The sequence below is a fragment of the Eulemur rufifrons genome, chromosome 7 (genome assembly GCF_041146395.1).
Source record: "Eulemur rufifrons isolate Redbay chromosome 7, OSU_ERuf_1, whole genome shotgun sequence".
Classification (NCBI taxonomy): Eukaryota; Metazoa; Chordata; class Mammalia; order Primates; family Lemuridae; genus Eulemur; species Eulemur rufifrons.
The window spans coordinates 119593774-119616727 of record NC_090989.1 but is presented as its reverse complement, the minus strand read 5'-3'; the positions used below and the strand labels follow the sequence as shown (position 1 = coordinate 119616727).

At 33.0% G+C, this 22954-nt stretch overlaps 1 protein-coding gene across 1 annotated transcript in view; it reads right to left on the bottom strand.

The window, feature by feature from the left end:
• STAG1 (STAG1 cohesin complex component) overlaps positions 1-22954 on the bottom strand; it is a 346671-nt gene that overhangs the window by 153791 nt on the left and 169926 nt on the right. The window contains exon 6 of the mRNA XM_069473208.1: positions 2889-2965. Within this exon, the coding sequence (XP_069329309.1) occupies positions 2889-2965 (77 nt within the window). The remainder of the gene's footprint in view (positions 1-2888; positions 2966-22954) is intronic.

Genomic DNA, 22954 nt, shown 5'->3' with positions numbered 1-22954 from the left:
AAAACAAAACAAAAAAATCTGGGGAAGAAATAATATGATTTTACTTTCTCTCCCAGTGGGCTCTAATAAGAATTGACTACCTATTGATTATGAATAGCCACAGACTGCTCTGAGAAATAATTTATTTTTAAATTAGGTTGTTATAATAATTACAAAGCACTTCCAGCTGTGGACAGGTTTGCAGGGATTTTAAAAAGGTTATCTATTAATAAATGTTATCATCTGTTTGTAATAAAGAACAGGAGGCAAAGTGTATTTCTCAGGCAATAACATACTTTTAGACCACCTTATCCAAAATCTAAACACTTCCAATCTAACTCATTTAATCTTTACCTTACTTTGCTATAATTCAATATATTCATTTTCAACTAAATTTTAATGATTACTCCTTGAGAACCAGACATTGGGATCCAACAGTTCTTGTCATCAGATCTTTTAGAATATTACCACAAAATACAATTTAGAAAAATGAAGCTGCCCCCCACCCGCTCAGGGGACTAAATGACCTACACAATATTTTGAAGGAAAAAAACTTATTAAATATGGTGTACTTTAGTAATATATAAGCATTTAAAGCCAATTTCTTAGGTGTATACACAGTAGAAAAAGAACAATATCTTCCTTAAGTGACTGAAGATAAAGTGGATAGCCTTAGAATGTAACCAATTTTGGTAACAGTTTACTATTCCTTCAATATACCCTGAATATGTGATAATATTCATAAGAATTTTTCTCAGCATGCCGTGACCTTTATTTACCTGAATTTATCTTCCTAAGTTAATTAAAATCTTAATATAATAAAAAATGATTACTTGTTATTGTGCATTTCCAAAGTATATTCATTTCTGTTTTCTTGTCATTCTATTCTCACATACAAAGGGTTTTAACAAGTTACTTTTTGGCTTTCTTTTTCTTATTCCCTTTGACCAGTAGTTCCCATTCTTTGGAATACATCAACTTTCAAAAATCCCTATACCTAGGTTTCATACCTTAAAAATTAAGGGGAATGTGGGGGAGAGCCAGGCACCAGTATATTTTAAAGAACCCCAGGTGATGTTAACGTGTAGGAAAGTTTGTGACCTGCTATCTTAAATGATTAAACTCTTAATAATCTTTCCATCGAAGGGTGGTGCCCTAAAGGTCCAAGATGCATACTTTTTAATCCGTGATCTGAATCACTTGTATTACAAACCTGGCATGGTAGAGTCAGTCTAGCGGTTGATGGATAAACCTGCTACTCACACCTTAATATTTCTTTGCTAGCTTCAGTTATAAACCACATATAAACTCTTGCCGTAACAACAACTACTACAAAAGCAATTTTTAGCAACGAATAACCCCAACAAAATATTTCAGAATCCAGAAGTTTTTGAATTTTATAAGCTAATACTGTACACATACCCTATATTCCATGATATCCCAATAGAATCTGAGGCAGCCCCCTATAAACAAGAACATTAATATTTCACCAGCAACACATGCATATATTCACACTGAGTGGGAAAATTAAAACTGTAAATAACCTCACGTTAGTTGAGGCTAGGTTTTGCCACCAATTGAAAAAATCCTTTGAAATTGCAGAGCTTTTTGGATTACAGAATTGAAGACAAGGGATTGTAGACATATATATGCATGAGTCACTTGTAAGCCACTCCCCAACCTCCCATGGAATGAGACTAAAATAATGTGAAAGCCACTGGCAGAAAGGTTCTGTAAAGAAGCACATGTAAAATGTTCTGGTGTATGCTGCTAGAGTGAATGTGAAAAATTGATGAGACAGACAAATATCATGCTATATATGTTTGACTGTTTGTTTCACCATGTGTTTGTATTACTTTTTTCAACTGAAAATTAATAGTAATACTGATAATAAGAAGCCCATGCCCCCACCAAGAGCAGACCTAGAAAAAAATCCAATGTTTTAGCACTGGAAGTCAAGAAAAAGGAACATCTAACCAAAAAAGATAAATCTTATTTAAATTAAAAGGCAGAACATTAAAACTGGAATTAGTGGTGGCCTACAGCATGACATGAATTCAGTTTACCATAAATACAATACAGAAATAAAACTGTGAAAATGTTTTAGCATTTATAATCAGTGTGAAACCGCTAATTGTATTTATTTAAAAAAATTTTTTAAATTATTAAAAATCTAGAGAATATTTCTGTGAAAATAGGAAAGGTGATCAATTTGAGAAGACAAGCAAAAAAAAAGAAAAAAAAAAGAAAGAAAACATGTATTCTAAATAGAAATTAGAATACTCTCAAGTAGAGTGTCCCAGACCCCAGACAGAAGTTTCTCTCTCTCTCTCTCTCTCTCTCTCACACACACACACACACGGGGGGGGGGGGGGCGCGTGGGGGGCGGGTCCTTGTAAAATAATTTGGGGAAATTCTGGGTTATGTAAGGTTAAGCAGGTTTTCCTTTATTAGGATTTCTAAGAACCTTAAATAAGATAATGTGCTTTGATAATCTCTAAGACACATATAGTACGCAGCCCTGCTTACCTGACCTCTAAACCCCTTTTCCTTTAAAACATTAAATGCAACTAGTATTCCACAGAACAGAAAACTGCTGGAGATGCATTTATAAATTTGGAAATTTGAGAAGGTCTTCAATAAATGTCAAGAATCAGCTTCTACCTCATACTACTAATTTTCTTACTCTTAACCGTCATTTGTCATTATTCAATGCTACCTCCACACAACATAACCAAATCCCTGAAGATCATTAATATGGGAATTAATATCATGGACTATCATATAAATAAAAAATAGTAGATCTTTTCTTACACTAACACCAAATCAAAACAAAACTGGAAACAATAAACATATTCACCATGTAAAAGTACAAGTAGGCAATCTGTATAAATATTGAAATATCATACCTCATCAAATTCTTCAGTCATTTTTCTGATGATTTCTGCATTCTGCATATTTCTGAACATCTCTATTCTCACAGTACCTGTGGAACAACAGATTTTACAGTTAATCTTTTTCTATCTCATGCTTAACATTAAATTACAAATGACCATTATTTTAAAAGTTGCACAAACTTTTTGAGTTTCTCTTTCCTCCTCATTATATCATCTTTTATAAAGAAACCTCTCGTTTAGGTATTTCAAAGTTCTTTAGACATTAAAAAAATCTGAATAGCCTGTAAATTAAATAAGTATCAGGGAAAATACTCAGAGGATTGTAAGGGAAGAAGAAAAAAACATAAAACATTGAATTTATATTATAAAGAGGGCCCTAAAGACTGATAATACACTGGTGTTATCTGGACATATAACTGGTTGCCATAGTCTTAAAAATCTCCAAGAATAAAGAATTTATCATCAGAACATTTTTCTATAAATTAAAACAAAATGTCCCTTAATCTAGTAACACATTTCAGTTAAATTTGTTTTCTCTGAACATGAAAAGTCACTTAGTAACTTCTACATAATTATGAACAGTCAAAAAGTTAACCCTTTGTCATCTTATTCTTCATACTTTTAGTTATTTTTGTCTCAAATATGTTCACATAAATTTTACCACTTATACCAGTGATTTTAAAAACATTTGCATTAAAAATCAACATAAACTGAAATAAAGTTCAAAAATCAACCTTCGGTACAGAGAATCCTGGACTAATAATTAAATAAGGTCCAGTTTCACCTGTAAAAATGCAAAATATTCAAGTTAAAAATCACAAGATTAAGACTCAATAAATCAGTGGGAAAATAATTACTGTATAACCTACAACAGGCTCCTTGCCAGTGATTACCACCTCCAATTTATATGGCACTTAGGAATGTAAGAGAGGAAGGTTTCTGATACGTATTGTACTCACAGGAAAGAGCACGGACAGTAGAACAGCTACCGAAAGTCACAAAGGTGTAGTATTCATTCAGAGTCACAACAAAAACTACACTGGTATATCTAGTATATTAAACTTAATTCAACTTAATATTTACTAATCTTTAAAATAGAAAATATGATACCTGCCCTTTTAATCAGAACCATGTTCAAGCACAATTTAGTTACTTGATACATAGTGCTGTCCTTCATTTTCAGGACCCTGAATTCATTAAGCATCAACAACAGGTATTCCCTATATCCAACTGTAGAGATGAGAAAGTTCAGGTTGGGAGATGGAGGAAAAGAAAAAATATTTTTAAAGAATTCCTCCCAAACATGTAACTTCTTAAACAAAATGGGAAGATTTTACATTTTTAATGTCAAAAGCAGTATTGAAGATAGGTTGTTAATACAGCTTTTATTTTGGGAGCATTTTAAAAAATTAAATAAGAAATCTGTATTTAATTGCTAATTTTAAATTATCTCCAGTAAAAGTTAACTTTCTGGTAAATATTCCTAAAATCACCTAAATTAAACAAAACTGTTTAACTGTAGAAACCAATGGTATTTAACCATTTTTGAGTCATGAACTATTTTGTCATTTTGAAAGAGATTCCCATACATTAAAAGCATATAATTTCAGAGATTGGCTCACAGCACCCTTGATAAGTAAAATTACATTCGTAAGTATTAAACAAGCAAAAGAAGTAAAATTAGATTTTTAAATTACCAAACAAGAGAAGAACTTGTTTCTGTTCATTTACACACATATAAATTCTATTGACTATAATGCTGCAAGAGCCAATATGGTTAAAAATCAGCCTTTTTTAATGGCTTAAAATTGGAATTATATGTTACAGTGTTAGAGATCCAGAACATCTCTTGTGTTTGGTCTGAGGTAAGAGTTCTGTCTATACCATAAAATAATGATAACAAGACCTATGCTCAATATAAATCAATATCATCTCATTCCTCTGTAATATCAGTTTTCTTCTGTCTATTCTATTTGAAGCATTTATTCATTATATTGATTCCTGAGCACTACATTTTCATACTGTATTCTGTGACAACTTACTTTGATTTATTTCACTTCCTTTCACTCATTTACCTGAGTAGACACAGGTAATTTCCAAAGTTTTGTCCAATGTATGGTTCTTTGACCCATTCTTACATTTTCTAACCTGGAGATAAATATTCTGTAGCCTCCTTCTAGCTCTCCCACAAAAGAAAAGTGTGGCAGAGACCACCACTTATTAATCTTTGCATTCCTCCAATTGCTTGAAACATGCCTAACATCTTCATTTCTTCTCTCTTCCTGTTAAGCTTTCTTTGACAAAGGAACAAAATCAAAAGGAAAAAAATCTTGCTGTAAACTCAAGACCAGCACTTCAGATAAACAGCTAATGCTAATCTCAGTTCACTTTTGCATTTTTGGTTCTTAAAGATGCATATTTCTAAAAGAAGTTTATGTTAAGATTATGGATAATAAAGGTAAATTAAAGATAGGAAATAATCCAGATTCACAGAAACATAAATATCTGAAAATAAAGAATGGAAAAAAAGAGAACAACTTCTTTCTGAAGCATTGACAAGTTACTTTATCTGTGAGAATCCTGAAAGAATAACCTGCCAACATACATAATTTATATTAAAACATAAAAGGTTGTTTGATCAGGCCCTCCTGACAGGATATTACGTCTACTGAAGATAAAGGAAGAATTCTGAAATGGCCATTTCAAACTATGAATAATTCCCTAATTAGAAGTAACATCAGAAAAGCTACCATTAAGTTCTTGGTAATTTAAATTACATTAAATTGCTAGTGAAAGAAAATTTGGTACAACCTCTATAGTATGCAATTTGGTAAATGTCTACCAAAATTATTTATATACTACTCTTTGATGTTGAGATTGTACTTGTAGCAAACACCCATAAACACATGTGCAAAACAATAATCGTATTAGGTCATTCCCTGAAGCACTGTTTTGAACAGCATAAAGGAAAGAAAACTCATATACCCATAAGTAAAGATCTGATGAAATAAAAGAGGTGGTAACAATGATGATAGTGGTGGCAGCTAATATTTGGGTGCTTGTTATCTGCCAGGCACTTGATGTTAACACATTTAATCTTCACTACAATCCTATGAAGGATATAGTATTATTTCTCCCATTTTCAGATGAGAAACACACACCTAGAGGTTTACCAAACTTGCAAAAGGAGTTTCCCTGTAGCAGATCCATGGTTTACCTGCAGGCAGAATGGCTACTATTAACTACTACTCTTTATTGACTATTGAAATCAGTAGAATCCATGGAGCTGTCAAACAATAGAGCCATCTATGACTGATCCAGAAAGATCTGTAGGCTATATTCATACACAAAAAGGAAGAGATATCAGTATTTGATTGAACATGCATTAAAACATTTCTGGAAAGATACGCAAGTATCTAGTAAAAATGGCTGCCTCTGCCTTAGATATATAAGGGAGATACTGCTTACCCTTTGCATTTCTGAAATTTAAACTGTATAAATATATTACACTCAAACAAAATAAGGAATGAATACATCTCAAATGAAAAAATGTGAAAAACTAACCTGAAAGATACTGTTCTTAAACCTTTCCTATTGGGCATTCGTGTTGTAACTATCAATATGCACTTCTTAGAGGGCAGCAATAAGAATGCTTTACACAAGTTTGCCAGAAATTTTATATTTTTCTTACCTGCTGTCATGGGACACAAAAGATGGAATTGAAAAGCAACACGAATGTAAGAGTGGAAAACACATCCTTGCATAATTATCAATATGGACAACAATAAAAAGATACTGAAATTGTAGCTGTAGTGATTACAACACGCAACAGACCCCTCAAGAAGTCATCCTAGAGTGGTTTGAAGTCTTTGGAACCAGACATAGTAAGGTTTAATTCTCATCTCTACCTGTTACTAGATGTGGGTCAATGAAAAAGTCACCTGATATGTAAAAGGCTCAAATTTCTAATCTTTAAAGTAATAATACCTCCGCAGAGCAGAGATGTTGTTTTATTCAATGCTGTAATTCCTAGTGCCTAGAATATTACTTAGCATACGGGAGGCATTCAAAAAATGTTTGCTGAACAAATAAATAAGGATGATAAGAGAATTAAATGAGATAACAAATGTAAAGTATTTGGCACTGCATCGGTAGTATATAGGATGTCAGTTAGTATAAGGCTCTCCTACTTTGGGCATTCATTTTTCGAAAGATTATCTCGCCCATTTTAGAGGCAAGCTAAAACCTCTAGTTCCTAACTAGAGCTCCACTGGAAGCCAGATTTCTACTTAATGCACGTTGGCAGGTTAATGCTGTTTGGAGAATAAGACCAAATACCTTTTACCTCAGAACTGAGGAAAGTCATTCCAATGGTTTTCCCATCACCCAGATCTATAGCCTACACCCCCAGGGTAGAGAAGATCAGGCCCAACAGCACTAAAACACCCCTGCCTAGTACCTACTGTAGGGATAAGTTAGGGTAATGAAGAAGTAGTCAAGAAGGAACCAGCAAACTGTCTTACCCCCAGATATATGAACCACACAGTTGAGAGAACTGTCTCAGCCTATCCTCCTAAGTCTTTTTCAATTCTGTCTCTCCTCTGTATTATGATGTCAGCCACAGGAGGAACTCTAGTCTTCTTTGCATCCTTCCAACTAGGTACAGAAGTAGGTAGAAGACTGAAGGTAGACAGAAATTTACTTAGCAGCAAAACAATTTATCCAAATATAACAAAAGGCCCTTTTAAGTTTATAGCTTTTATGATACAACATTCTGGCTCACTCAAAATTACCGAACCTTGGGTGTGGTTCAAGTATACTAACATTGTCTAACATACTTAGTTACCAAAGAGATTTCCAAATAGTAGATGACTTCCATGTAACTGTTTCATGTATGAATCAGCTTTCGGTGTTAAGGCTTTTCTTTTAAAGAGAGGATTACAGTCTTAATAAATAAAATCTAATGGGGTGATGTACCAGAGATAATCCAAGCATATGTATGACAAGACAATTTTTTGGTAGTCTCATTTTTTGTTTCGTTATTACTTTACTTAGCCTGATAAAGAGCAAGCTGTACATTAAAATAAAATGGAAAAAGACTAGAAATAAATATAGATGATTGGTAGAAACAAATGTGAGTCAGAAAAGGAAAAGAAATGCTAAGGCCACTAAAACTAAGAAAGATTCACTAAATAAACATCTGTATTCCAGAAATGTAAGACTTAACACTTACCCAGTAATGTGGTGACTACATGTGAGAGTCTTTTTAAAAATTTGAGCAGGGAGGCTGGGGGAAAGGTAGAGAAAGGGACAGAAACTGTGGCTGCCTTTCCATGAACATTTCAAGCTTAATTATAAATATCTTGGGATGCATGCGATCTGTCTAGGTAGTACATGAAAAAAATGGAAAAATTACCTCATAAGTTATAAATAAAGACAAATTGTTGCAACTTGTAAATCTACCTTAAAAATAAAAATTGCTGTGATTACATCTCCAGTGATGAGTTTGTCTCTAGATGGCAGCCTGTACTTTGTAATACTCCTTGTAAAAAAAACTAATATATTTATTCCTTTCTAAGTACAAAATATAAGTGAAACATCAAACCAGATACTCAAAAAAAAATCACATATTTGCATATAATATGTGAGTACCAGTTAACCACTCTTTCAAGACTGCATAGGATGCATGCCATCTACATCAAAAACAGATAAAGTTATTAAGCATTAGGATATCAAATTTTGGAGCTTGACTGAGCTAGGCCTAGGGCCAAAACCAAGCACTGTACTAGGGCTATTAGTATTAATATAGTATCTTTTAAAAATCTCCAAAGTATTTTCACCAAATCTTCAGCAACTATTAAAACAATCTCATCTTTAGTGCTAATGTTGTTCACATAGGAATTAGAAGAAGTAATAGTAAGGAAAATAAATTTATTTTAAAAAATGTCTGTCTGCTACCTCAACTCTATTACGATTATTAATATCATTCAAGACAGGTGGGTTTCTTAATCTGACACATGGATTCCTAAGTATCTATGAACCTTTTAAAACCATATGGAAATGTGTGTCTTTGTACTTTTGTGAAGAAAGGCCCCAAATTTTCAGGACATTATTAAAGGAATCTGAGAAGTCAAAAAGGTAAAAATTATACATTAGAGTAAAAATATCAACAAACGTATTTTAGTCTTAGGGAACTGAAGGGAGAAACAGAACTATGACAACAAAGAATAACTCCAGAGATTGTTACCCTTCATAGCATGGGATGGAAGAGGATGAGAGAAGAAAAGATTGAACTCTCCTCTTTTCTAATAAACAGAGCCATGAGTGAAATGGTATGATAGAAGGGAAAGCCAGGTTTCATTTCTAAATGGCAGGTGTGGGAGAGAGCATAAGAGCAATCACCCACAATGTTACAGGGATCCATAAATTACACAGCAAAAAAAAAAAATGTATCTATCAAATACCTTGTTTATAGATAACATTATATAATTGACTCTAATTACATGATTTAAGATTTAAATATTTTGTAAGATTCTTTGGCATTTTCTTATCAAACTGCAAATAAATGACCAAATCCTGTTTCTTAAACCTGTGCTTCAAAGCTATGTCACTAGAGGTCTCAAATAATCTAAGAATATTTTTCTGCAGTCTCTCTCAAAATTTTTTTCATGTGCCGCTAAGACTTTCTCAATTCATCTTTTGCCCACCCTAGACTATCTCTTTTTCTATTTTATCAAACTTTTCTATATGTGTTGAAAGAAAAAAAAAACTGGTTGGGCTTAGTATTTTAGCCTCAAGGAATTTTCCTTACACAATTGAATTTCGCTGGGTACAGTGGCTCATGTCTGTAATCCTAGCACTTTGGGAGGTTTGGTGGGGGCATCACTTGAGGCCAAGAGTTCAAGACCAGCCTGGGTAACACAGCAAGACCCCAGTCCCTACAAAAAATTTTTTAAAGATGAACCAGGCATGGTGGCATGCAACTATAGTCCTACCTACTTGGGAGGCTGAGACAGGAAGGAGTTCAAGACTGCAGTGAGCTGTGATCATGCTACTGCAATCCAGCCTGAGTAACAGAGTGAGAGCCTGTCTCTTAAACAACAACAAAAAATAAACAATTGAATTCATGTAGTATTTTAAAAACATATACTATCTTAGTAAAGTTTTAGCCTGACAGTTACAAAAACAGTACACAGAGATGCCATATACACCACACTTAGTTGCCCTTACTCATATCTAACATTAGTGTAGTACAATTGTCACAACTGAGCCAATATTGGTAACATTAATAACTAAAGCCTGTACTTTATTCAGATTTCTTTAGCTTTTACCTAATGTCATTTTTCTCTTCCTAGATCCCATCCAAAATATCACAGAAGGTGGAAGTTGTCACATCTCCTTAGATTCCTCTACACTGTGACACTGTCTCAGACTGTTTATCTCTAGGATTTATTCATTTTGAATTACTGAAATTGTATACATATTAATTAGCAACTCTCCATTTTTCCCTCCCCACTGTCCCTGGCAATCATCATTCTGTTCTCTGCTTCTATGAGACACTTCAGATAAGAGAAATCACATAGTTTTAGTATTTGTCTTTTTGTGACTGGTTTATTTCACTTCACTTAGTATGTCTTCCAGATTCATCCATTTTGTCACATATTGGAGGATTTTCTTCTTTCTAAAGGCTCAGTAATATTCTATTGTACGTATATGTATACCACATTTTCTTTATCCATTCATCTGCTTACTGACATTTTTTGGTGTTATATCCATGAATTCATTGCCAAGAAGAATGTCATGAAGCTTTCCCCCAATGTTTTCTTTCAGGAGTCTTACAGTTTCAGGTCTTAACTTTTAATTACTTAATCCATTTTGAGTTGATTTTTGTGTATGGTGTAAGGGTCCAATTTCATTCATTTGCCATGTGCACATCCAGGTTTCCCAAATGCCATTTGTTAAAGAGAATATCCTTTCCCCACTGTGATTCTCGACACCCTTGTTGAAAGTTAGGTTGACCATGTATGTATGAATTTACGTCCAGGCTACTTTGGTCTCCATGTCTGTCTTCATGCCAGTACTATACTATTTCAATTACTTAAATTCTGTAGTATATTTTGAAATCAGGAGGTATGGTGCCTCCAGCTTTGTTCTTCCATCCCAAGACTCTTTTGGCTATTAGAGTTTTTGGAATTCTTTTTTCTATTTCTGCAAAAAAATGCCATTGGAATTTCGACAGTCATTTCATTGAATCTATAGCTCACTTTGGGTAGTATGGACATTTTAACAATATTAAGTCTTCCAATCTATGAACATGAGATAGATGTCTTTGCATTTATTTGTGTCTTTAATTTATTTCATCAATGTTTTCTAGTTTTCAGTGTATGTCTTTTACCTCTTAAGTTTATTCCTAAGTATTTTATTCTTTATGATGCTATTTTAAATAGGCTTGTTCGCCTAATTTCCTTTTCAAATAGTTCATTTTTACTGTATAGAAATACAACAAATTTTTCTATGTTGATTTTCTATCCAGCCACTTTGCTGAATTTGTAACATTTTTTTTGTGGCGTCTTTATGGATTTGTATATACAAGATAGTCATTTATAGACAGGGACAATTTTACTACTTCTTTTCTGATCTAGATGCCTTTTATTTATTTTTTCTTGCCTAAGCTCAGGCCAGGACTTTTCTTACTATGTAGAACAGAAGTGGTGAGAGTGGGCATCTTTACCTTGCTCCTGATCTTAGAGGAAAAGCACCACAAAGTATGGTATTAGCAGTGGGCTTTTCATACATGGCCATTAATATGTTGAGATAATTTCCCTCTATTCCTAGTTTGTTGAATTTTTCTTCTTTAATATGAAAGGGTGCTTAATTTTATCAAATGCTTTTTCTGCATTTATGGAGATGATTATGAAATTTTTATCCTTCATGCTATTAATATAGTATTCTATTATAAAGTGATTTTCATATGTTGAACCATCCTTGTACCCCAGGTATAAGTCCCACTTGGCCACAGTGTATAATCACTTCAATATGCTGTTAAATTTGGTTTGCTAATATTTTGTTCAAGATTTTTTTTGCATATATATTCATCAGGGGTTTTGGTCATTTTTTTCTTGTGGTATTTTTGCTTGGTTTTGCTATCAGGGTAATGCTGCCCTCATAAAATGAGTTTAAAAGTGTTCCATCCTTATCAATCCTTTGGAAGAGATAGAAAAACTGGCATTAATTCTTCTTTGAATGTTTGGTAAAATTCACCAGTGAAGCCATCTGGTCCTGGGCTTTTCTTTGCTGGGAAGCTTTTGATGACTAATTTAATTTGCTCACTGGTTATAGGTCTGTTTAGGTTTTCTTTTTCTACATGACTCAGTCTTAGTACATTTTGTGTATCTAATAATTTACCCATTTCTTCTAGATTATCCCATTTATTTGCATATAGTTGTTCACAATAGTCTCTTATGATCTTTTTTATTTCTGTGGCATCAGCTGAAAAGTCTCCTCTTTCATTTCTGATTTTGTTTCAGACTCTATTTATTTTTGATGACCACAAAAGTTTCAAGAGGCAGTGGGCAAGTATTTTATAGAATGTCCTTCAATTTAAAATTCTCTGATGTTTCTCATGGTTAAATAGGGTTTATGGATGTTTAGAAGGAAGACCAAAGAGATAAGTGCCATTCCCCATCATATAGAGTCAAGAGTATGTACTATCAATGACTGATTATTAACCATGATCATCTGAGGCAGTGTTTATCAGTTTGCCACTTTTGTAAATTAAAACTTTTGCCCTCCTTTCCATACTGTACTCTTAGTACGTCACTATGCACAGCCCACACTTAATGGGGAGGAAGTTATGCTTCATTTTCTTGAAGCTGATGTAGGCAACTACATAAATTCTTTTGAATTCTTCTGAATGGTAGATCTGTCTACTCAAGAATCCACTGGAAAACATATGGTAAAATACACCAAAATAATTCATGTTCCAATCTCTTCTTACTTGAATGATTTTATCCCATTCTCCCAATAGTTTTTCCTTAATTGTAAAACCATTGGGATTATGTGTGGTTTTCATTTCACTCTACCTAAAATAGTACCTATGTGTCTACATTTGAAAGCTTTCAAAACCATAACAATAATAAGTAACTGAGACTTTCAAGTAGGCCGAAGAAAATCAAAGTCAATCCATGAAAGTAAAAATTACAACAATGTAAAAAATAAACATGCAAAATTATGCCTAAGTGTCAAAATTATTTGTTTCCACACACAAAAAAAAAAATTTGGAAAAATTTCAGTGTGTACAAGTTACATTTACACATACACACCTATCATCTAAAGGAATAAATCACTTTAAATTTATATATACAATCTCTGATTATGGTAATAACATTATAAGCAATATTATTCATATAAACCCTATTCCCTGAAATGCTAAATAAAATATAAAAAACATTTTGAAAGCATTTGAAATCTTATCAAGCTGTAAGATATTGCTAAGATAAAAATAACTAAAAGCAGAAATTCAAAATATAGATGGAACACTGCAATCATTTTTCTCTAATGACACTTGCTGCACCTGCATGCTTGAATTTGGAGTTCTGAGGTAAAGGGTCTCAGAGAAACAACTCTTTCATAAAGTGGGGCCTCAAAGGATTACATCCTCAGGTTATGGCTAAACTAGGTGATAATCTACTATTTTATACTCTGGGAAATACAAAAGAGAGGGGTTTTTTTTTTGTTTTTGTTTTTTTGGTACTGCACAAAAGATAAATGTAACTGAGAAGTTATAATTAAAAAAAAATGGTGTTCTCAACAAATATCCTAAGTTCACAAAACCTAATCATGAAAAAAATCAAACTATATATTCAGTTGCAAATGGTTCTCGATTAGTAGTGCCCCTGGGAATCTGTCAAGCAAAAGCTATTAATAATTCCTCTCTTAGAGGAATGTAATTTAATTCCTAGGCTTCAAATAAATTTGGGAGGAAATAAGGAGCTTGGAATAAAAAGCAACAAAACATACCATGAAGAAAGGCAACATGCAAAAGAACAAGCAAAAACAAGACCAAAGAAACAGACTCACAAAGACTTAAAATATTAGAATCATCAGGCACAGACTGCAAAAGAAATAAACTTACCATGTTAAAAAAGGCAAATACAGGCTTGAATGTTCACAGGGAAACAATTCCATGGAATTCTTTTTCTTTGCAAAAGAACCAACAAACTATAATTTATAGAAACAGACAATACATTTACTGCAATAAGGCTTAAGAGATTGATTGGCACAAAAGAAAAGAGAGTAAGAGAACTGGAAGATAGGAGAAAAAGTTATTCAGAAAGCAGCACAGAAATTCAAAACTATGGAAAGGTACATAGAAGAAAGTATGCAAAGTTTAGATAAAGTTCCTGAGGGAAAAGAGAAATAAATGGGAGGAAGTAATATTTAAAGAGATAATAATTTAAAAATTTTAGAACTGATGAAAGATGTCAATCCAAAGAAATATGTTCTATACCTAGAGCACAACATAATGCAACTTAGACTATCAGAAACAAATAGTCTTAAATGTTGGGAATAATTAACTTGAAAAAGTGAAAAATGATTATTCCAAATTCTCTACAAGCCATGAATATAGGTAAAAATAAACAAACACTAATTTTATTTTTTTTAAATGACTGTGGGAGAAGTAAATAGGTTTAAATTGCAGTACAGGAAGGAAGTAAATGGAATTATAGTGTTCTAGATCCTTGTATTTTCTATAAAAGGGTAAAGGTGTTAATTATCTTTAGATTTTGATAAGAGTAAGTTTTATAATTTCTAGGGTAATCATTAAATGAATGTAAAGAATACAAAAATGTCTAAAGAAGTAGAGACAAAAAGAGAAATTCTTTGGTATTCAAAGAATTTACAGACAAGAGAGAAGAGAAAAACCAAACAGATACATACAGCAGGAGGAACAAAAAACAAGCACTGGTTCAATATAAAACCCAAATACATAGCAATTATTAATACATTAGATGCATTAAAAAAGATTAAATGTAAAACTAAAATACAAACATTTTTCAGGCTGAATAAAAAAATACAACCCACCTATAGATTGTTAAAAAGAGGCAAGGATTCAAGAACAAAAGGACAAAAATAGAAAAGGGTGGGCCAGAAAAACTTGAAAGGATTGCCTGAGATAAAGAGGAAAATTAAATAAACATAAAATATTTGAATTATAAGAGTTTAATCTTTTTATGTACCTCGTAACGTATCAGGGTGTGAGGAGAGGGAGTGAAGGATGTGAGGAGAGTAAGGAAAATACGAGGCAGTCAAGGAGCAATCCAGAAAAAATAAATCTATAATCATGTTGTGGAATTTTAACACATTCAGTAACTTACAGAACAAGAAAACGATAAGTTAGAAGAACATAAAATATTTAACAAAATACTGAACTACCTTAAAAATGGACACACTACACCTAAAAAATGCATAAAACACTTCGGTTTCAAAGGCTCATGAAACATTAGCAAAAACTAACCATACAACCTTGAAACAAGTCTACACAAATTAAAAGAAGGGATGAAAATTATACAGACCATTTCCTTTGGCCTCAAATTAAATGAAGCTAAAGAAGAAATCAGTACCAAGATCAATGCCAAAAGTTAACCAAAAACTCTTATGCTTGGTGATTTAAAAATACACTTCTAAATAAATTAAGAAATATGCTTCTAAATAATCCATGAATCAAAGAAAAAAACACCATTAGAAATTTAAAAACATTTCAAATTAAAGTAATGAAAAGGTGTATCAAAAGAAGACATATGTATACACAAGGTCTGTCCAGAAAGTATCCAGCCATGTAATATGAAAAAGAGAGACATTTATTGAAGAAGATATATGAAAATGCAAAAGCTATTAAGTTTCTAGTCAATAAACTTTTGACTCTAACAGGCCAATTGCCAGAATAGAGAAACTAGAAAAAGACTCTCATGTAAACAGATGCTTGATGATTACACTTAAAAATTAAAAACTTATGTTCATTCGTTATTTCAACAAATATTTATAGGTGCTAGAGTTACAGCAGACAAAAATCACTGCCTTCATGGAATAATGTATCAAAAGAAAACAAAGAAAACGGAAAAAATAAGTTGTAAGATGGGAGAAGATAGTTGTAATATATTAATATATAAACAACAAAGGAGACTAGTATTAACACTTTTACAAAAATCCTATAAATCCATTACATCAATCCATAGAAGACTTTAAGAAATTCATGCAAGAGAAAATCCAAACGGCTAATTGATACGTGAAAAAGTACTCAATCTCAATAGTAATCAAAGAATTAAAAATTAAGATCACAACATGATACTGGTAATCCTACCCAACAAGACAAAACTAAAAAATTGACAATACTACGTGTGAGCAAAGATGTGAAGCCATCAGAATTCTGTAACATTCCTTGATATAAAAAGTCACTACAGGCACAGTGGCTCACACCTGTAACCCTAGCACTCTGGGAGGCCAAGGTGGGAGGATGTCTTGAGCACAGGAGTTTGAGACCAATATGAGCAAGAGTGAGACCCCATCTCTAGTGAAGGTAGCTAAGGGTGGTGGTGCACGCCTGTAGACCCAGCTACTCGGGAGGCTGAGGCAGAAGGATCGCCTGAACCCAGGAGTTTGAGGTTGCTGTAAGCGAGGTTGACGCCACAGCACTCTAGCCTGGGCAACAGAGTGAGACTCTGTCTTAAAAAAAATAAAAAAAAAAGTCACTATAATCATTTCAGAAAAGTTTGTCATTATCTAAAAATATTCCATCTCTTATAATCCAGCAATTTCACTCCTCAAACTAGAGCATCCTGTGCAGGAACACCAAATTAACATATACAAAAGACAATTTATAGTAATATTGTCCCTATTATCCAAAGGCTAGAAATAATCCAATTTCCTTCAAGAGTAGGAAGTATAAATAAAGTGGTATAGTCATATAATAGATATTTTACAGCAGTTCTCATCATGGGGCAGTGTTGCCTCCCAGGGTACATTTTGACAATGTCTGCAGACATATTTGGTTGTTATAATTGGAGGAGGAGGGGAAAGAAATGTGCCACTGGCACCTAATGGGTAGAGGCCAAAGTTGCTGCCGAATGTCCTAAAGTGCACAGGAAATACCACCACAACAAAGAACCGTCTGCTTCACATCAATGAAAATAAATGAACTATGGTACAGGCAATATAAATGAGTCTCATAAACATAATGGTTCAGCAGAAGAAGCAAAACAAAACGGTAAGTACAGTTAATTATCTAAAGAAGGAAAGCAGGCAAAACTATTGTTTAAGAATAGATTCACTGATGATTAAAACCATAAAGAAAAGCAAGGAAACATTTATAAAATCAAGGCAGTGCTTATCTCTGTGGGAGTTGGTAGAGGTTGTACTATTTTACAACAGAGATGGGGAAGACTCTACTGAAGTCCTGGCAATATTCTTTTCCTTGACCTGAGCACTGATAACATTAGGATTTATTTATTTAACCTATACATACATATTTTATGTAGTCTTCTGTCCATACAAGCTATCACAATTAAAAATGATTTAAGAAAAATAATACTAAACTGTACATGTAAGGAGATAAGAAAGAATTCATTAAAACAGATTTCTAAAGAGAATACTCAGTATTAATAATACATAAAACCCATAATAAACACTTGTTAGTTTCTATCCCCCAGATGCAGACACTGAAACAAGTACCAGTGCAAGTAATTTTTTCAGGAGGCAATCCCATAAAATACCGGCAATGCAGCAAGAACATAAAACAAGGAAAGAAAACCGGACAATAAAAAGTGTGTTAACTAGCCAATTATTAATACTATTGTAGGTAACTGGTGCTTAATTATGCTCCTTGGGAAACTCTGGGAGTTAGAGCAGGCCATACACTTTAAAATTACTACACTGAGGGGTAAAGAAGTTGGGGTATTTATACGCTAATCCCCAGCCAGATACTGCATAAAGCCATGGTGCCCAAACTGTGCACTGAGGTGCCCAGTGGCCCTTACATAAACTCACATGGGAACTGTGCGTATTTTAAATAATCTAAGGGAAAAACGCAATATTTACCAGTTACCACAGGAATTAATAGTATGAAGCAATTCACAATTTCAACATCCTATAGTATTTTATTCATTTTGATGACACCTAACTTCAAGAAGCTGAGTTTTCGTAAGTACTGCTGGAAAACTAATATGGAACAGGAAATGAGGGCAATTCCAAAATATGAGTTGTACAATGCCCAACAAGTCCCACAAATAAATTAACAAGTAACCGTAGTTATTTAAGAATGGAATACATTATTTTCAATTAGGTGTATCATTTTTCTAAACAGTTACACTAAGTTGTCAGGAACTAAATAAATAGTCTGGATACAACTACTTCATAAAAAGAACTGTTAGGTATTTCTTTTTTGGCCTAGAGGTACCATGAAAAAATTACTGAAACACTAATTGGCCCATGAACAAGGAAGTTCAGGAAACTCTTATGTTAAGTGCTCCTAGATGATGAATTCTCTGGCAGTGCTGCACCCTTAGGAAAGCCCTCAGGCACTGGAAATCCTCTGTTAGGCAAAACCATTACAAAATGGAAGCACTGCTTGTTATAACCAACTAAGAAAGAAGGCTATTTCCAACCATCAATTCTCAAGTTTGACAACCACATCTTTATTAACTAAAAACAAACACATCTGTAAATGAAAATTATTTATCTATACTCCCTGATATTTCTGAAGTCAGTTATGTACTGGTTTAAGAATACACCAAAATAAACACTTACCTGTATCAACATGGTGTATTTAACAATGGCAATACTTTGAATACATGAATGATATATCTTCATTTTATTGTGCATAATTCCATGGATATATTCTAAAATTCTGTGTTAAGTTCTCCTGGCTTCCTCATAATTTATTCCTATATAAACACTTATGAAGTTACATAGCTTTAAAATGCATCTCTACGTCAATAGTGTTTAAACCAACTTTTCCTTTCCATCTTTCTTTCTCAAATCATTGATACTGAATAGAGCCTATTGCTAAATACTGACATAGCCTGCCTGTTCTAACTGTGGGTTCCAATACAGAGATGGTTCAAATGAAGAGATCAGAGATGTGTGGGCATAGTTAGGGAAGCAATTAGGGATGCGGATGCAACTTAAGACAGCTAAAGTAGGAAACCAATATTACACCTTAGGGCTCAGAGCCAAGATGAGAAAATAATGATACTGGAGTCAATGGAGGACAGACTGCCCATACTACTCACTCATGATAAGATGTGACAATTTGTCTTGTCACTGGTGGGGATATCACTTCTAGCCAGGAACTGGGGGAGGGGTGGGAGGTAGGGGAGCTGAGGTTTTTTTCCTCCCTTCCCTTGCTCTCTTCTCACTTTCGGACAATTTTCTAAATATCCTTTTGGTCTGTAGTTCTTAGGCAGCTTTAGAGAAAAATGGACTGATACAATAAAACATCAATCTAGATTTGGGAAATTAACTTGAAATGCAAATTAATTAAAAAATGCAAATCTTATTCAACATGTATTAAAGATAGTGGGCTTTGTAATATTATATATTTTAAAAATGTCCCACATTAGTCCTTTGTCTTTTGAATTTCTCTGTGTCTATCATGCAAAAGGTTTTGGTTTTCTTCTAAGTATAGTTTACTTTTTCAATAATTTCTTTTCTAACTTATAAATTTTAATTCAGAGTTAATTTTGAGTCAGTCCATGAAAAGATCTTTCCCACTTTAAGGGTGTAAAGGAATTCTTCCTTTAGTACTTTTATTATTTTTCTTTGTTTCTGCTATTTGTTGTTGGTTTTCCACTTAAACTTTTTTTTTTTTTTTTGAGACAGGGTCTCACTCTGTGGCCCAGGCACTGTCATCAGTGTACCAGCATCATCATAGCTCATTGCAACCTCCAACTCCTGGTTCAAGTGATCCTCCTACTTCAGCCTCCCAAGTAGCTGGGACTACAGGCAGGCACCACCATGTCCAAATAATTTTTGTTTGTTTGTCTGTTTGTTTGTTTGTTTTGTAGAGACAGGTCTCACTATGTTGCTCAGGCTGGTCTTGAACTACCTGGCCTCAAGCAATCCTCTCACTTTGGCCTCCCAAGTGCTGGGATCACAGGCATGAGCCACTATACTCGCAGTTGTGCACTTAAACTCTTGATGCATTGGAAATTAATCCTGGTGTACACTACTACGGTGAGCTAAATAAATCTGAAAGAATTTTTTCTCTCACATTTCCTCCCATTTTTGTATTTAAATGGAGGGTTGTTTATTCCATTATATCTTCTAATTGGCTACTCTTGTATATACTTAGGATATTAATTTCTCTGTATTAATCCCATATCTCAATACATTATTGAGTTATTTTATTGCTTTTATTAGTTTTACAAACTGATTCTCGAGTTTTCTAAACATTCATTTTTTTTTCCTTTTAGCTTTCATTTGGTATTTAATTAACAAAGGGAAAGGCATAAATGACAAACGTTTATAATAAAACTCTCATTAGCAGAAGTAAATTTAATGATTACGATACATATTAGTAGGTGAGAATCCATTTCTTTTTTTAATTTCAAAGTATTAAGGAGGTGCAAATGTTTTTGTTACGTGGATATCTTTTATAATGCTTAAGTCAGGTACACTAAAAGCCCCAAGATAAGCATTAAATATTCAAAATTATTTTGAATATTATTTTAAAATAGTAATCATATTTATTTTTATTACTTAAATGTGTTGGCTTCCATCTTTAATATAATGCTAAATAAAAGTTGTGAGGGTGAGTATTGTTGTCTTGTTTGACAATGAAAATGACTCTACTGGTTTCCCTTGAGCATAATGCTGGCTTTGGGGTTAAAACTTTTTTTTTCTTTCATTTTTAAAAATTTGACATAATTTTAGACATACAGAAAAGCCAAGTACAAAGAATTTCTGAATACCCTTCACCCAAATTCTTCAGATGTATACAATTTACATCTATCTTATCCTTCTTTAGTCCTTTACATACCCATGCATTTTTTTCTGAATAAGAGTAAGCTGCAGACATGATATTCCTTTTATCTTTAATACTTCAGTATATATTTTCCTTGAACAAAAAAATCTATTATATAACTACAGTACAATGATCAGAATAATGAAATTAACAATGATACAATATATATGTTCTAATACATGGAATGAATTTATATTTCAGCATATATCTCATTAACATCCTTTATGTCAAAAGAAAGTCTAAGATCATCCACTACAGTTAAATGCCATGTTTCTTTAGTCTCCTTTAAGTTGGAATCATTTCAGAGTTATTTCTATCATGACACTGACATTTTCACATAGTATAGGATAGTTATTTTGAAGAATATACCTCCATTGAGCTTGTCTGATGTTTCCTCATGAGCAGATTCAGGCTACGCATTTTTGGCAAGAATACTACAGAAGTGATGTTAAGTTCTTCTAAGTGCATATCAAAAAACACATACTGTCAATTAGTTCCATAATTTGCAATGTTTGCTATCATCATTTGGTTAAAGTGGTGTCTATTAAGTTTCTACTCTGTGAAGTTTCTATTTTACCCACTGTAAATAGTAAATATCTTATAAGGAGACACTTTGAGTCTAAGTACACACTGTGTTCTTTGTCAAAATTTCCCCCACACTAGTTTTTTAGCTCAAGAACTGAGTTCAAAATTTACTTTGGTTAATACTTTTACAACCTTTAGAGTGGCTGTGTAATTATAGTATGGGTCATTTGTTCTGTTTGTATTCAATTTTAGAATTTTACCTCCATCTTTGTTGCCTTTCTTTATTTTGAGGATGTGAAAAATTAAGATTACTCCAAAAGTCAGGACCATTCAAAAACCATATTGAAATTAAGTGTCATTCTTCCATCTCAATTCCCTTTAAACTTCCCACTTTTCATGTGTGAGAGTGCGCACACACACACACACACACATATACATTCTGTACGTGACCAATCTCATTATTCTATGGTTTATCCCTTCCTGTATTTCTTTTCCATCAAATGAGCAGAAACGTGTATATCTCATTATTTTCTCTTTCTTACAAAAAAAGTTGCATACTTTAGATACTCATTTGCAGGTTGCATTTTGCCTTTAAAAATATATCCTGGAAATCTCCCTACATCAGCTCACAAGGATCTTCTTCATTCTTTTTTACAGTGACACAAAGCTCCATTGTGTTTATTCAATCACTCTCCAATATATAAGCATTTGGGTTGTGTCCAATATTTTGCAATTAAAATGTTTCATTGACTATGCACACTCATTTTCTTATTGCTGCAGGTATATCTTCAAGGCAAAAATCCCACAAGTAGGATGGTTAGGTCAACAGACAAGCATAAAGGTAGTTTTTGTAGATATTGCCAAATCCCCTTATATAATATTTGTACCAATTTGTTTTCCAGCCAACAATGTACCAGTGTTTGTTCTTCCCCTCACCCTCACTAACAGAGTGTTGTCATAATTTTTAACTTCTGCCAATCTGATCGATGAAAAAAAATGACAACTAAATATAGTTTTATTTTGGAAACTTTCCATTTATAATAAGTGAAGGCGTTTTCTTTTCCTATGTTTTAAGGTATGTTTACTAATGTCTCGTAAGTACTTACATCTGTATCAGGAGTTTTATTATATTCTATTGATGTAAAGGACAGTGTGCTTTCATTGTTAATCATATTAAGAAAGTATGCATCTATGCCTTTTTTAGAAAAATGTTTTAAGACCTGTTTCGTCAAAATATGCCTTTTCAAGAACTATAAAGGTAGTAAAAGAAAAATGGGCAAGGGATAGGAACAGAGAATTCACAGAAAAAGAAACAGAAATGTTTCTTAACCCTGATTCACTAGAGAAATACAAACTAACATCACCCCACATACAAGAATTAATTATGGATTAACGACCTAAATATAAAATCTGAAACTATATGACAATTAAAAGGAAACATAGGGTAAATCTTCATGACCTTGGATTTGGCAATAGATTCTCAAATTTAAAACAAACATGAACAAAAAAAGAAATAGTAGATAAATTGGATCTA